Raw genomic sequence first — 17,984 nt, forward strand, 5'->3', positions numbered from 1 at the left:
GAGCTCACTTGTCTACCATGTGTTGCTACAATTTGCAGGTACTTGTGTGTAATGAATGATTTAGGGCACCCTTGACAGGCCGGGGGGGAGGGGAGGTTGCTTTCTGTAGGGTTGTCACCAGAGCACAGCTTCAGGGCACCCCACTGTGTGACATGGTTCATTATAGACACCTCCAACTGCTAATGGAGGTACTAGATCACTGTGAATGCACAAGGACAGAGGCCTCCAGGGCATCTTTGCCTGCTGAGACATTGCCAACTACTGCTGCAACTTGCGGGGGCCTCAGTGAAGAAGATAATGGCAGAGTCCCCAGTCATGTCACCTGCTGCTTCCTCTGAGGAGGATAGACCATGGATCTCGACCTCCACACCCGGTATGTGACGCCCTGGGAACCCTTTAAGTCATCTTTCACCTGAACCAACAGCTGCAGTTAGGCTGGGCTGTGAGGTGAAGGGGTGGGGGGGAGGGGTTGGCATAGAACAGTGTTTTAAAGACCCTGGGAGTTAGTGGGCAGTGTAGGGAGGTACAGAGCATTGCATAGCAGGGAGGTAAATCAGTAGCTCAAGTGGGCGGGCACGTGTTTGCAGCCACTCAGGGCCTGTTACCACCTGTGGCCAGACACCCCTTCTCGGCCATTTTGGGCCAATCGCTTATCCAACCACAGGGTTCTCTGAGTGCATTTTTTTAGACTGCTGAGCATCCTTCACTCTATTTCCTGCATCTCTTTATTTTCAGCTCTGCTTGCAATGCTACCACCAAGAACACACAGGCTACCAAGGAAGGCTGCCACCACTGCATGCACAGACAGGTTTGTGAATATCCTCAGAGACTGTGAGTATTGGCTGCATGAGATGGTGAGACAGATCCATCTGGCTATGGGCAGATTCATGGCTGTCCAGCACAACAGGAATTGCTCCAAGTCCAGGAGGCATTCCCAGACCCAGGAGAACTGGCAAATAATGGCTGGGCTCCTTGAAATGTTTCTATGCCTGCTGGTCATTGGTCCTGCTCCTTCCCAGGAGTGGAACAGGCTGGTATGGATCCATGCTTTGCCATCCACCAGTTCTCAGTCAAGCTTGGAAAGTGGACCTTAGAGCCAAGATCTTTTAGTTAGAAATGATTATTGCTTAGATTTATTTTTTTTCATGAATCATGCATTGTTACGGTAGTAAAAAGAAATTCCTCTGTTCTAGTAATTATGGATTGTTATCTTATAAAACCTGTACTGTGGTTTGTTTAATTATAGTTAATATTTGGTTTGTAAATAAATGTTTCTATTTGTATTGTTCGATTCCTTACTTCATGTTCTCCGCGTGTAAAAGAAGAAGTGTAGAAGGGTTGGGGGAAGGGGTTTGCTGGCTTGTAGGGTGTGGGGCTTGCATAAGCTGCTAATGGGCAAGCCTGTCTTTCAATAGTGGCAATTAGCAGTTAATCAAACCTGCCTGCCTGGTTTTGAATTTGTTTTGTTCTCCTCCACTCCTAATCACCAGCTGAACTCCTGATCCCTGAGAAGCTGCCTGTGTTCAGAGGAAATATTGTGTGCACTCTGCAGCACCTACCCAATTGTTGCTCTCTGCATTAACAAAATTCTGAGCTAGCCCAGCATCACCCAGCCTGGGTTTGGCTGCTGTGTCTTTCTCTGGTTACAATAATAAAAGCCCAGGCCTTGAAACTCCCTGCTCCTCCCCAAGATCCTCCCTTGTGTGAGGTGACTGGGGAACACTGAGAATCTGCATGCCCTCAGAGGAAATACTATGGGCGCTGTGGAGCACCCTGGATTACTGCTCACCGCAGTATCCGCATTCTAGGCAAACACCACCCCCCGCTCAACCAAAGGTGGGCATGTCCTCTCATTGGTGTAATGTGTCTGAAACAAGCCTGGTTTTCTTTGGCATAACCCATGCCTCTATGACCTTTTCCAGGACAGCAGACAGACATGGATGAAAATTCATTTTAATTTCACCAAAGCATTTATTTTATTGTCAGTAACTGAAGCAGAACCAAAATAATGCAGGAACATAATTCCCACTCCCCAATTTCCTATAAAAGCAACACCAGTAACAACTAAAAACCCATCATTTGCCATAGGCTCTTCTTCCCTCCCCCCCACCCCAAGTGCCACCTCTGTCTCACCCTCCCCTTCATCCCTAAAGTGTAGTGGTGCTCTCTTTGGCCTGCTAGAGTAGGGGAGGCCCTCACTCACAGGCACAGTGAGGTTGTCACTATGGGGGTTGATCACAGATAGGGGTCTCTATGAGGGTCAGCCCACGGATAGGGGCACGGACAGTGGATGTTGTATGGGTGGTCCTGGGGGGGCAGCTTATGAATGGGGTCTGGGGTCATGTATCTAAGGAGATCCTCTCTAAACATGCCCTCCATTCACCAGTTTTCCTTGATATTTTGACAGCACTGTCTGGCCAAGTCAAGGAATTCTCTTGTGCTGGCCATGATGTCCCAGTGAGTTGCTACCTCTCAGTCTCACCTTTCTATACATCTTCCAGAGTTCATCCCACCACTCATACATGGATCATACTCATGATTCTGAGGCTGCCACTAAAGTCTCCATCATGCTTTCTCTTGACTGTTGTTGCCTGCAGTAGTGTTCATGCATTTGCTCAGCTCTGGTCTGTGCTGCTGTCTGCACTTCAGGTGCACATCCCAGCCTTCCAGCGGATGTGGTAGCTGACAACAGGAATGAGAAAAAGAAAAGATATTCATGATCAAAGATCTTGTCTCCACCCCTTGTAGTGGACAGACTATTGGCGATCACCAAGCAGCATCCCTTCCATTTGGTGAATTAACACAATCACCCACAAAGGATGATTATGCAGGAACCCAGATGTCTCTCCAGTCCAAGGAGTTCATTTTACATCTCTCAGCAGCACAAATTCCTGCCAGTAAATGAATTAATGCTTCCCCCCAGACAAGCAGGACAGTCTATGGACTCTTGCAGGGTAAGTGATACTGTGGCCTCCTGCACCCCCGCGTACCCAAGGGTCAGAAGAAAGCATTGCCTTTGTCCTTTGTGAGACTACAGGACAGCTGCTCATAGAATGGAGCTATTGTACGTCCTGCCCCTGAAAGAGCATTTTAGTCATTAGCCCGATGGAAAGCACATTTCAGGGCCTTCATCTTGTTGCAACACTGTGCACTGTGCACAGTCCCAGTTGTAGCCACACACCTTCATTTCCTGGGCAATGGCACATAGATTGGCTTATTTAAGAGGGCTGTACAAAGCTTCGGTCCCTGATTTGATCTGGTGGAGATTTGACCTAATTTGATGGCCAAACCTCCAAATCTGAATTGAATCAGGAGACCCTTTAATCTCTCTGAATTGAATCAGAATCTCTTTGAATTGATTTGGAGAGATTCAGAAAGATTCAACGATTCAAATATAGACACAGCTTTAAATGTTTTTCCTACATACTCAAGGTACCAGGCGGCTCACGAATGCTGCGATGGTTGGGTGGATGAAGCATCCCACAGGAGCACAGGGTGCTCCCCAGCATGCTTGGCAACAGACCTGGAAGTGGACCAGAAGCACTTCTGGTCCATGTCTGAGTCCACTGGGGAGTGTGTGGGGGAGTCCCCCGCACTCCCTCCCAGCTCAGTGACTGGTGCCTCTTGGATCTGGGAGGGCATCTGGGGACCCCCACAGCCAATCACTGAGCCAGGAGAGTGCAAAGGACCCCCTGAACTCCTGTAGGATGTTCCATCTGGCCCACCATTGCAGCATTCATGAGCTGTGCCTGGTACTTCAAGGTATGTAGAAAAAACATTTAAAGCTGTGTCTATGGTCGAATCACTGATTCTGCAAATTGGCATCGAATCTTCCAATTCAACTGAATCAAATTGGGGACAGTGATCTGAATCAATTAATCGAATCACTATCCCCGATTCAGGCCAAATCCGAATTTGAATTGAATACAACCTGTTTTGCACACCCCTGTGATTTAATCGAATTTGCAGCTGCTCCAAAACCTTTTGTTCCCCCCCAAATATCAATCATCTCTGCCAGTTCTTCCCGGGCCCAGTTGGGTCATGGCTTAAGAATGTATCTGGCTGCTGCTCCAGCCCAGCAGACATGGAGTGCTTCCACTAAATATTATCGGGGCCAAAATGAGTCACTGAGAGAGAGGTCATTATGCTCTAACCTGAGTTGTGAGATGTTTTCTGCCCCTGGCTGAGAGCAGTTATATAGACATGTGTATGGAACATTTTCATGCAGGTCTGAGTTTCTACATGTGCATAACTATGCAGGTGTAAACTGTGTCTCAGTACCAGCATTCATATAGATCTGCTCATGTGACCTTTCCTAACAGAACACCTGTGACTTTCATAGCCTGCCACAAATTGTCCCCCAGACCCTGCATTGTCCAGAAGGATAGTTGTTAATGGCTTACTGCACACCTCCCCAAAATTCTTTAGCTAGCAGTTTGCTATGAAGTATGAAGGGACTGTGGCTGTCCCTTCAAGCATACCTCCCCATCCCATCCCACCATGGCAACACCGTCTGACCCATGAAGTGCTCAGTTGTGCTCCTGGGGGTTTATTTCATCTGAGGGGGGGAAATTCAAGGTTTGTCCAGCCAGTCTTCTGCTCAGAGCCTGCCTTTTCTGCTGAGTGCTTGATGCATTTCAGGAGTAATTCCCCCCAAAACCTAAAACCCCATGTTTTTAGAGGAGGGGTGGTTACAGGAACCTGAGATGTGTAGAAATTGAAATGTAAAGTGCAAGGTTGTTATAATGCTGATGATCCTATTCAACAGCCCTACATATTCAACCCCCTTAGTGCATGCAGGTGGTGCTCTGAGTGAAACAATAACTGTTGTGTCTTGCACAACAACATGGCTTCAATAATTCCTGATGGAATCTGCAAGGAGAACCAGATGCTGTTGGACACCCTGGAGGTACCTAACTGGAAAATGATAATACAGAGATACAGCTATTGAACTCAATGCAGACTATGATGGACCTTCTACAAAGGTGCCAATGTAGGGTAGCAGCTTCTCAGGCCTTCCTATACTAGTCAATGGGTCATGAGCTTGAGTCGGAGAACCGAGAGGAAGCCGTGGATCTTAAGGCTGTTCTGTGGATCAACTTACAGAGCAATAACTGCAAGGTCTGGGCCCATGCAAGCAGCTCTGACTGGTGGGAGTACATCATTCTGTCAAAATGGGATGATCACCAGTGGCTTGAGAGTTTCTACATGATCAGGCACAAATTTGTACACATAGTCTGTCTGCTGTCACTGCACATTGAGCTCCAGTCATTGCATCAGAAAAGATGGTGACCATTGCCATCACGAAACTGGCCACCCCTACCAGTCTGCTTCACTGGGAACCAATTCAGCATGGCTCCCTGAACAGCTGGGTTGGTGATACATGATGTATCCCAGTTGTTGCAGGATGTTGTGGTGAACAGCTTCATCTGTCTCCATAACTTCAGGGAAGTTGTTGAAGGCTTCAAGGCCATGGGGTTCCCTAATCGCATGGGTGCATTGGACCAAACACACATCCTGCTCCTATCCCCATCCCAGGGGAGCTGGTCATTCACCAACAAGAAGGCATTTGCCTTGATGGTCCTCCAGGCCATAGTTGATCACTGAGGACAGTTCACTAACAAGTATGCAGGCTGGGCAGGCAGTGCATATGATTCATGTGTCTTTTGAAACTCACTGCTGCTGGAATGATGGAGAAAGGACAATATGTGTCCAGGATCCCTGATGCAGTGATCTGGGGAGTTGCTATGCTCCCACTTAACATAATGAATGTGGATTACCCCCTCCTGCCCCATGAAGCCATATGGAAGACAAGTACGCACCAGCAAAAGAAAGGAGTCAACTACTACCTCAGCAAATGCCAGATGACTGTTGAATTTGCCTTTGGCCTTCTGAAAGCATGGTGGAGGTCACTGAACTACAAGCTCAAGGTGGAGCCAGAAAACGTTATGGTGTTCATTGTGGCAGCCTACATGCTCCACAATATTTGTGAGACCAGGGAGAAGGTATTCAGTGAGTCCTGGTCTAAGGAAGTGCAGGAGGCAGTGGCTAGACAGAGTCATGGGCAGACAGTGCATGGTGCCCCCTATAATCAGCATACAAATGCTAATCAGGGAGCCATTGTGCAGAATTGCCTAGCCACACACATTCTGGCTGCTGCCAATGGAAAGGGTGCTCTGTAGACCACTGATCAATCAGTACTGAATGCTAAACCACTCAGCTGTTACCACTGAGTGTTTCCAGAAATGAAATAAAAAATTTCACTGCAGCCCTTCCTTCTGTTTCATAAGTACATTGTCTCTAGTGTGGGGGGCAGGCTGTGGTGATGCTTCCGGGAAGAGCGAGAGGGGACTGAAGTCTACAGGTTTTCCTTTGCTTTGTGTGGATGGGGGAGTGATATGCAGCAAGGACATTAAAATAAATTACCTACTGTGTTGGTCACATTAACTCAATGCCCAATATGTGCACAAAGAAATAAGAAATTCATGGGGTGCTGATTCATGCCTGGAGAATTTCAGCAGCCTGTTTGGAGAGGGGGGAGGTGATAATCAAGCAGCTATCTTCTGTTTCCTGTGGGGTGAGTAGATGTAGGAGGGGGTATGTCCAATCAGAAGGGCAGAAGCTCTTATTACCCTGTCAGGCAGCTTGGATGGTTGGTATGTGGATTTGAATTTGTCAGGGAGAGCATGGGGGACAGCCTGAGGGAACTGGGACTTGGGGGCTATGGGAACAGAGACCTGAACAGAGCAGTGACTGGCATGGAAGGGAAACATTGAATGAAGCAATGATCCCCAACAATGCAGGAATGTGGCTGCAGAAGGGGGAGTTCCAGGCATCTTCTGGGATTGGGACCCCCTGTGCGATAATGCAGGTAGCGCATTATCAGAGTTTCAGTTAGTGCACCACAACACTCCAATATGCATGGGAAGATATATAACAGGAATTCACAGGGTGCAGATTTGTGTGTATGTTATAAGGGCTCAGAGAATTTCAGTGCCCTGTTTGTAGGGATGGTTGTTTGAGTAAATAAAAAAACAAAAAAGCCCCCAGATTTACACACAAAACAAAATGACATAGAAACAGGAAAATAAAAAATTAGATCAGAATAAAAATAGAGAGAGGACTAAAAGGAATAAGAATAAAATAAGAATATATATATTTTTAATATTGGTCTAAAAGGTTTTTTTAAATGTTTAAAAATGCGTAAACGTGTAAAAATAATGAAATTAATTAAACAAATGAAATGGCACTTAAATTAATTCAGTCACACCACTTTTAGTCATCTGTATGTATCAGTGAGCTGCGAGCTACAGCCATCATTGGTCTGTAGCAGGGATTAGCGGTGCATGGCACCCCCTACTGTAATTTAGTATGGAGAGATCAGCATGGTGGATTGTTATTTGGAGCCCTCTGAAGTAATTTAGTGTGTATAGCGCACTGAGCATTTAATGAGATTTAAGACCCATGACATGTAGACAGTGACAGAAACATAAAACCCACCATTTCAATTTAGGGGGCATAGAATGCAACCCCAAAGGACTAAATTCCCTTTACATGTACAAGGGCTCTGTTGCTATCTTAGCCAGATAAGTGTTAGCCAAAGGAGTTGTGGGCTCTATGTTTAACTTTGCCCTACACCTTGTGCAGTCATTTACGGGGTGCATCTACATGAGACAAGCTACAGCAACATAGCTCATCTTTTCGGTGACGTAGCATCAGTAGGCACAAACCGTGACACCAACACGTCTGTGCAATAGGCACTGGAAACAACCCATGTGCCACTGGGACTGCGCAGTAACAACTGCACAGTCAGGGGCACATGTAGACATGCTCACAGCCATGCAAAGTAGTAAGGACTATTATTCATAACTGTAGTATTTTACACATATTTTGCCCTGGAGTAAAGAAGTAAAATGCAATGCAGGACACTACTAGATCTTGATCCTTAAATCTTGCACAAAAATATATGATGGTATGGATAAAGAACAAAAGAAGATCAAAGGAAAAAGCAGCTGATCTAGTGATCAAAAAGCCTGGGGAGATGAAAAAAAATCAATACCAAGCATTTCCAAGTCATGACTTATCACATGTTAAATTGATATCTAGAATTAATGAAAGCTGGACGTGAATCGGAAATCTATCCTAAGTTTGTCTAGGGATTAGACACAGTAAGTTTCTGTTTTCAGTGCCTTCACAACACTTTTTTCCAGCTCCTAAAACACTGCCCATCATGCTGTGCTGAGTGTAGCAGACTGAATCCAAAATCATTGGATTGTGCTTTGATGTTCATCCCCTGCTTCACGTATTTATTTATATTGGTGGAAATGAAGATTTTACTCAGTTCTGAAGACTTTAACAAAAACTGCAGGCTGACAGCATTAACTCCTTTTTAGAATAACACTCACAAAAGAGTGTGTGCACCTCCTAAATACAACTGTAATTTTGTTTTGAAGCTTAAATAAGACTTAAGTGATGCATGGGTCTTAGCTGGGCTTAGATGTTAAGATTTATCAAATAAGGTCTAGTTGTTTCATCTCACTCCAACAATACAACTGTACAGACAGTTAAGCCAGGTATATGTCTGTTATTTATTAAAGGAGGTCACAAGTGACTCTTACTAGAAATGGAAGTGCAGTTCATACTCAGGAGAAATGGTCTGAGAAACTTTGATGGAACAATATCCCATTGATCGTAATCAAAACATTTCATTCAGGCTGACATTTCAAGATTTTGAATGACAATGTTAAAATTGTCCATTTTGATATTTTCTAAATGATATGACTTTTTTATTTTTATAATTTACAAAATAAAAGCCAAAATCAAAATAATTTTTGAGTGACAGAAAACAAACATAATTTTTCCTAAATTTTCCTGTCTGGAAAATTTTAATTTTCAGTTTGCACTCCTATTCAGAATAGAGACAGATTTTTCAGCACCAGCTGTTCATTAGAAGAAAATTCACACTGGTGCAGAGAAACAGACTGTCTATTTTCACTTCCCACTAAGGATCATCATTAAAAGGAAAAGGGAGGAACAGGAACTCAAAGACAGAACAGGCTAGCACTTTAAATGCTATTCAGGAATGTGAAGTTACAAAGGAATGAGAATGTGAGTGAAATCCTGGCCCCACTTTTATCACCTGCAATATTTCCATGTGTCTACAAATGTTGCCAAGCCTTCACCCATAGTGAATTCAGTGCCTTTTCATCTCTCCTTCTCCTCCTCCTTCTCCATCTATCGTTAAATGACTGTTCTTCATCATCTTCCCAAACCACTCTTTTTGGCTTTTCGTCTCAGCCTGCCATACTGATCTATACCCAATCTTTCATTTCCTCCTTTCAAACACATTTTTCCTCAGATGTTCCTTCTCTACCTCCCTGCCCTTCTGTGTCTTTCCTTGTTTTGCGCTCTACTGAATTTGTAAGCCAGCAGTAGTAATAAATGGCCACAACATCTAATCATCTGATTAGAACTGAGCAACTAATGTAGTTAATAAATTATTGGGCCTCTTTCTCTTGGTGAAAATGATCCCTAGAAGTTTATCATTTTTTTCTAATTTGTCAAAGGTATTCATGAAATAATTTGTGTGTTTGATAAACCATCAGAGTTAGCTCTTATAGCCGAGATTTGAAATTCCAGCTGCGTTTTTCCTTTTAGACCTAAATAACTATACCTTGTGAATTTCTGTGAACTGGTTCGATCAGCAGAACTTTTAGGCTAGGCTTTCATTACAACTTTATAATGACAATTCTCACCTGAAAATCATCCCTGTTTGGAGTGATGCAGTAAAGTGGTTACATAGGGCCTCCTTGTTCAAATTTCTGCCTAAGAACTTCCATGTTACAGGGGTGTAGGTTGTAGCCATATTGGTTTAAGGACACAGGAAGACAAGGTTCTTTGGGAGAATCTGATATCTTTTATTAGACAAACTTAAATAGTTGGGGAAAAATATTTTAAGCAAGCTTTGGGGTTTAAAAACCCTTCATCAGGTTAATGAAGTTTTTACAGTTGGTGTACGCTCTTCCTGGATGGAATGACTTCTTTATTTTTCATTCCATCCAGGAAGAGCACACACCAACTGCAGAAACTTTCTTAGCCTGATGAAGGGTTTTAAACCCAAAAGCTTGCTTAAATTTTTTTTCCAACTATTTAAGTTGGTCTAATAAAAGATACCAGATTCTCCCAAAGAACTTTTCTGCCTAAGAACTTGAAATATGTGCAGAAATTGTATTGAGGAAATCATTCCAATCCACTATTAACAATTAGCTACTGTATATGGCTATTTGTTTTTGTTTCATATTCTGATCCAGTGTTTTCATTCTGGTACTTATCTTATGAATAAATGAATATGATTAGTTAATTCAGCCTATACATTTTTCCTCTTGGAAAGATAAAAATGATTGAAGACGAAGTTTAAGACATGCAACCGTAGAAAAAGAAGATAAAACATCAAAATCATTGGTAACATCTAATATCAAGGATGAAAGCCTGCCTGAGCAGACTTCTTCAATAACTTCTTGAAACATGTTCTTATTTGCATCTGTGTGTTTTTCAGGTGAGCCTATACACTGTAAGAAATCAGAAGATATAGTGAAAACTACTGAGCAAAAACTTGCTCTGATACGCAACTAGATTTGCTACTATTCAAATGCTTCTGACATTTCAGTCCTGAGAGGTAATTTTACTCATTTTAACCATTCCCAGTTATACAACTTGTTAAAATATAAATTGTTATAGGTTGGTTATAGTGTTTTCTGTGTTTTTTTAAACTAAAGGTGAAGTGCTACTGGATCACTAATGTCCTATTTAAGAAACAGATCATTATAAGGAGAAGGAAGATTGATTCAAGTGATATTTTAAATATCTTGTTCTCTCTTGTTATAACTTGTTTTCTCCTTATAACTACATTAAATACCTGAAATTTCATGGTACAGCATATCTCATGATCATATTTTTTTTTTCTAATTCTCTTGCAGGGAAAACAGTAAAGCATCAAAGAACACTAACACAGCTTTCTGTCGAGCTGTTATGACCTCTGTCAACTTACTCTTGGACCATGCCATTTTTATGGAACTATTGCACAGAATAATGATACTAAAAACCACAAATCATGGGCTGGCAACTCAAGGCACTTAACTCTCAAGGTTTCAGCTGTATTTGTTGCTGTTTTATTTCCTGTATTCTACTTTCTTAAACCTGGTCACAGTCCTTTTTAAGCCAAGAACTGGACTTCTGTTTTAGTTGCATCACTGAAACCAGTTGTTGCCAAATGAACATGACATACTAATCATGAGGCACACATAATTTGCACTAGATTGCTACTAAAGTGCCACATCTACCTATCTTGATCAACATCTCATGGAAATGGAAAGCCAAAATGAAGTTGTGGCAGACAATGGTTCATGCAGCCGCATTGCTTATGGCATTAAGTCCCATGAGTCAGGTTTCTTAAAAAGTCTGGAAACAAAAAAATGTAGGCTGTACAGACACATTCTGGATTTGTTCAAAGCATCCTTTGGGAACAATACCTATATCCTGATGCTGTGGCTTCAGTCTGGAGGTAACCTGGTGTTTAATGAAACCAGCCATTGAAATCTCTGTTTAAAACAATTTAAATAACATTCAGTATTATTCAAGATTAAGATCAAAATGGTCTCAATACCAGGCTCAGTGACATTCAGTAAGATTCCAGTAGCAATGTCATGCTTGCCATGCAGTTGAACATATTTTATTCAGCAACAATGGGCCAGAGGAACCACATACAAGAACATTCAACTAATCAATTTGCTTTGCTCAAGGAAAGTCATGGATGGATAGTCTATACATGATATCTTGAGTCCCTGGAGGGTAGCCCTGCTCAGATCAGACATCAGCAACATGGAGTCAGTATAATCCTAATGTAATTTGTGGATCGACAGAAACATATCCAAAGTCCTGTTTTCCTGAGAAGCAGCAAGGATGTTCAGCACATGGGCTGTTTCCTTGCTCATAAATCTTCAAACTATCCTTTCTGTCTAGCACTATGCCCAAGTAAATGGTCTTTCTCAGCCTCTGCATCCTATAACACACGACTTTTTTCCTGACTGATTTGTATAAATTTGTGCTGTTTGCAACCAGCCATGTATTGATGTATTTAGAATCTGTAGGGAAACCCTGTAGTTCCACACTGCCCTCTGGGTTGTGTACTCTGTCCATGTGGCTTGGGCCATTAAATTCCTCTTAGTCCTTTAAAATCCCATTGTGTAATTACCTCAATGGCCAAAACCCCTTTACAAACAGCCATTAACCCTTTTCAGAGCAGTATTCACTGGGGATGAAATTCACACCTGTGCACAAGTGTGAGTCAATGTATTATTTATCCCCTCTTTTGGAGACTTAAATAGAATGAAAGTGAAGCACAGGCCTCATGAGGGACCTCCACATGAGTGAATTTCACCCTGATTGAATAAAGCAACAGTCAGCGTTATGTTGATTCACATCCGTGGCCATTTACAGACGTTACATTTTTCTAGGTTTCATCCGGACTACAGTCATCGCTATATACATGTGGACGTCTGCAGTCCAAAGTAAAATTGGCTCCAGCCTGAATGATCTAATCCTCGCTGAAAAAGGATTAAGGAATGCAGACTAGGGCAGTCTAAACTAGGTAATTTAAACTGTATTAATTAATATGTATATACAGCAGTTATTTAGGGCTTGCTGTTGCTTGTGCCCACCACCAGATGTAGCACATGAGTACACTTTTGTGACCCAGAAATTCAGGAAAATCTCCCTGATGGTCAATGATCATCTATTAGCCCTTAATTCTAATTGAAATTTGATTCAAATTGTTTGATATGAAACAGTTAACATGGTTTAGAAAATGGTGAGCATGTCTACCAATGGCCCATGTGTCTGTACTTGTTGACTCTGCCTCCTTTCTGGCCTGTGCACACTTGAGTAACTGTACATGAACTGGATACATTGCAAGCTCTTGGTCTTAGGCTAAGGGAATACCAAAAGGTAGAATTCATGTCATTCAACATGTAAGCCATATATTTGCTATGCATACATAATGTGCATAGCTTTAATTTAACAATGTTTGTGCATAGAGGGTGTAAAAAGTGCTTTTAAAATGTTTTGTGAACCTGGTCCAGGGCTTGCATTTAGCATGGACTTTCTGTACAGGGCAGTTAACAAATTAAATATTAACAGATTAAATTGTATCATATACATTATAACACAATTGATATTTTTTGCTAAAATTTGAGAAATATATATATATATATATACTCTGCTAGTGTTTAAGCAAATCAGTAGTAATCTGGATCACTCTGTGCACCTTGGTTTCCTTGTAGAATGGTCTTTTTTTCTTTATAATAAATATAAATAATCTAAGTTTCTTTGGTCCCATTATGACAATGGAAAAGGCAGAAAACTGTTCATATCAGAAGATGTTGTGTGTTCTGGGCCAAGTGCTTACTCTGGTATGGCTTACTTTGGCTTCAGTAGCAGGTCTGCATTAGTCAGAATTGAACAAGAAGTTTGGAATCATGCTCTCTGTTTGAAAAACAGGGGGCCTGGTTTTCAGATATGCTGAGCATCTGTAGTTCCCATTGTTACTGTTAGGAATGAAAAATGCCCAGTATCTTTAAAAAGTAGGTGAAATGGATATATTAGGATATGAAAGGGCATCTTGCAGTTAATTCCTGGTTTATTGATTTACCAGTCTGAAACATGTGTTTCAACTTTTCACTTTTTTCATAGTTGAGCTCAGTCCTTCTGCTATTTCTGTTATCATTAGTGAATTGCACAATGCAGATTTCTGTTCCTAAAATATATATTTATTAGCAGAATTCACATCTGATACACCTACAGGTCACACTGAGGTCACATCTCCTAGAATTAATTGAACTACAAACATCACAGGAGGCACTCCGTAAATTTGCAGGATTGGATGGGTAAATATATCTTGTATCTAAAACCCAGATTTCCACTCTGTATTTCGTTTTTAAGAACTGTGATAGACTTCACTGAAACAGTGAAAATGGGCCCTCAGGTTTCTCAACTGGGTCTTAAGTTGACCAGCAGTTAATTCTCCCTTTTGTTCTTGCCTGTATTATCTATTTTACTATTTCTATAAACGTTGTGCCTACATCTGACCTAGATTGTAATGCGTTATATATACAAGGTGAAATTTACTTCAGGCCAACATAAGACCTATGTACCACCTACTGCAAAATATTATGTAAGTAGGATGTTTTGCTAGGGTTTCTGCATGGGAAAGAATATCACCTCTAAAGACAATTTAAAGATGCACTACCAAAATATTATATGGGACTATAAGGAATCTCTCTCCTGGAGCATTATTGAAATCTACCCTCATACAGAGTGCAGTGAGGTGAAATAGATTCATAGGAGCCCTCTAAAGATTCACTTTGTATTTTTATCTTGACATCTCTGACAAATATATCTTGTGATATAGTTAAGCATTATAATTTATCCAGTATTTTTATTTAATATCCAATTTGGTAACCTACAACCACTGTGTTTTTACTCTGTTATTCTTGTCCATATTGCTAAATAAATCATGTTTGAGGGAAAGGATTGTGAAACCCTTGAATATCAATACAAGTTTGCTTTACTGAAGCATGTTTGGTCATTTGCATATGGTTGTCTTTGGAAAAAGTGACGCAATATAAATGGATATTAACAAATCGTTCTTTAATTTGCAATGCTGAACATTTTTCATGCCGCTTTCAATTTGCCAAGCAATCTTACACTCCTCTTCACTTCCCTTTTGAAACAAATTCTTTTTAGCTGATCATCTGCCATTAACCTCCTGCCCCTCTCCCCAGACCTAGCCTTGTGGTGCTAAGATACTACTTAGTAGGCAACCATTAGTCCTCTAGATCATAGTGTATGCATATGAGGTCTAGTCAGGTGCTGGATTAATCTGCTTGTATGAAGTTCTGTGACCATTACAACAATACCTTTGACACATATGCCAAGGCAAGAGTATGGAGGAGTGGAGGCTGCCCAAGACCTACTCCCTCTTTAGACCACTGAGAAAGAATCCAAATGCCAGACAGAGTCCAGATGTTCAGTGCCTTGGTGATTATTGCTTTTGCCAGAGAGCAACAGATAAGAACTGCTGCTAACTGCCTAATACCTCGGTGAGGGCAAGTTTTTGTCAGGGTGATGTCCCTTAGCCTTTCTCCAACCAAAGAGTTCCCACAAGGTAGTGGGGGCTAGGGTTGTGATGTGCCCTATACTTGCCTTACTCTGGAGGTCACAATACTGGTATTTTATAGGAACTACCCTGCCACAAGTAGCCCACTACATTGCCAGCAGATGCTCCAGGTAGATGCAGTTTATGGTCATACCCAGGACCGTAAGACACTCCTTACATAAGGAAAATGTAACCAGCCTGAGGCTTTGAAGCCTTATTAGTTTGATTGTTGTTAGTAATTCAGTATGATTATTTATGTGGATAATAGTAAGGATTTGAAGAATGCAAATCGGGACGTAAGAGCTTAATCCAGAACCAATACATTAGCATCAGTAGATCAAATTGTTAAGCCCCTATCCAGCTCACACTGAAATCAATGGAAAGAATTAAAAAAGAGTTGGATCAGGTATGTCTTAGACTTTGTATAACTTTCCATCCCTACCAGCATTTTTACCTGGATTGTGTCTGATTTAGACTGTGAGCTCCACAATTCAGAATCCTTGTCTTTTAGTATATCTGGCAGAAGTTATACAAGACATTGTATAAGTAATGAATAATTTAAAATGAAAAATGACATTCAAAGCCTCTGTAGCAAATGGAAAACAATAAATATTTAATCTGTTATTTTAATTGAATATCAGCATGCAGTGATACAAAATGAGAAGAGATAAATGAAAAATAAATGTTCCTCTGCCACAACTTTTAAGGAAAGACACTACATATTTCTTTTTCTTCAAAGGGTTCTGTAAAGTGTCATTTGTTATTTATTACAAATATTGTTGAAGGGAGATCATGGAAATAAGGAAAGCCAAATTCTGTTTTGACTTCTGTAGGTGTAAATTCTGTACAATTCCATTGATATCAAAAGGGATGGTCAGGATTTAAATTTAGGCTGATTTTGCTGAGAGCAAAATATAGCCTACCTTTTATTTTGGAATTCTCAAAGGCCCCTCAAGGTGTGTACCTGTCTCCTGTGAACTTAATCAACAACTATGAATGCTAATTGGCCTTTGAAAATATTTGTAGAAAATAAATTTGTAAAATTTTTTTAGGAACAGAAAATAAATCTGTATAAGTTTGTCCTCTGATAGATTATAGTAATTTCAATGTATGTTAAATAATATTTTATATATAATAATATACTTATATTAATATAGTTATAGTAATTGTTATACATTTATTATGTACATATATAGTTAGAGAAATGAAATATCACAAATACATTTGCATATATATGCACAGTTGTTTTAAAAAATTGCATAGCTGTTTTGTATAAGCCTCATTATGCAGATATGTTTGTGATCCATCATTTCTCTGGCATCTGATTTATGTTTTTTGAATATGTACTTATTGAACAGGGCTACAAAATCATTACAAAGGTATTTTTCTTGTGTACCAAACTCACAAATCCTACAGACTTAGATATCTGAATAATCCCACCAAAGGCAGGGTACCGCTCACACACATTGAGTTAACCATGTGCATAAACTTCTGTCGGGTAGGGGCTTTAACCAACTAGGGGTGAACCTCTCTGCAAAAAATTATCCTTTAAGTTATAATAATGGAATACTATATCTGAATTCCAGCTGCAGAGCCAGTAAAGCTGTCACTGCCATCAGAGGGATTACATTGCCAACCTCCAACAGAGACTGAACAGCAAATATATTTGTGCTGTAGTAGCTTGTGAATCATTCAGCTGATTAATTAATAAATTATTAAAGTACTATATAAAGGGAAATGGAACTGGAAAAGGATGTTAAAATTACTACTGGTGGTTTTGGTTTTTTTTAAGTACCGATTGTGTGGTCTTTATTATACTACTCTGCAATAGCTTATTTTTGATAGATAATTTCAAAATACATACTCTTTGAAATTATACATACTATTTAAATAATTGCATTCCATTAAAAGTCACAGTGTCCATCATTAAAAATAGGATGCAATGTAAAATTAAGTCTGAAATAGATGCTTTCCATCTGGATGAGTCAGTTCATATTTGGTTATGTAGAGTTTACAGATAATCTGATGTTCTTACATTTGTGAACATAATCTTCTCTGATTGATTAGTATATATATCAGGGACCAGCAACCCCTGACGCACGTGCCGAGCATGGCACGTGAGGCCATTTTGCTTGGCACACCATTGCCAGCCTGGGCTCTAAGCAGCTGCTGCCAGCCACGGAGCCCAGGCTGCTTCCAGCCGGCAGGTGGGAGGCTGCAAGCCCTGCTGCAAGCAGACCGGGCTTCATGGGCTGGCTGCAGCCGGGAGGCTACAAACAGCTGCTCTGGGCTCCAGCATGTCAGTGCTCCGGCACCTTCCAAGTAGTTATTGTGGTTTTTTTCAGCACTCCGGCCAAAAAACGTTTCCTACCCCTGGTTTATATATTTAAGTGTGTGTGTATGTATATATAAATATATAACGAAGACTTACTGAAAGTGCAAGAACAAACGATCCCGATGCGCAGGAAGACTATCAAATATGGCAAAAGACCAGCTTGGGTTAGCAGGGAACTCTTCAGTAAAGTAAATCACAAAAAGGAAGTTTATAGATGAAAAGCTGAACAAATAACAAGGGAAGAATATAAGAGCATTACTTAGGCATGCAGGGATGAAGTGTGGGGCCACTTATGCAAGGAACAGAGGTTTAGTCCCCTAAACTGAAATGGTGGGTTTTTAATTGTGCTTATTAAAAAGCCCACTGTTTCAATTTCAGGGCTTCCATCACCATTATGGTGAGGTGCCAATCCTTTTTGTTTCCCTGTTGAGCTTGCCT

General features: G+C 41.0%; 1 protein-coding gene across 1 annotated transcript in view; it reads left to right on the forward strand.

Moving 5' to 3' along the window:
• The window catches only part of PDE1A (phosphodiesterase 1A), a 300,886-nt gene extending 284,696 nt beyond the window's left edge, over window positions 1-16,190 (forward strand). Inside the window, exons 18-19 of the mRNA XM_090045293.1 lie at window positions 10,556-10,675; window positions 10,977-16,190. Coding sequence (XP_089901419.1) covers window positions 10,556-10,632 — 77 coding nt within the window. The 3' untranslated portion in view covers window positions 10,633-10,675; window positions 10,977-16,190. The remainder of the gene's footprint in view (window positions 1-10,555; window positions 10,676-10,976) is intronic.
• The last annotated feature ends 1,794 nt before the right edge of the window (window positions 16,191-17,984 follow it).

The sequence above is a fragment of the Crocodylus siamensis genome, chromosome 4 (assembly GCF_052110815.1).
Source record: "Crocodylus siamensis isolate JL-2025a chromosome 4, ASM5211081v1, whole genome shotgun sequence".
Lineage (NCBI taxonomy): Eukaryota > Metazoa > Chordata > Crocodylia > Crocodylidae > Crocodylus > Crocodylus siamensis.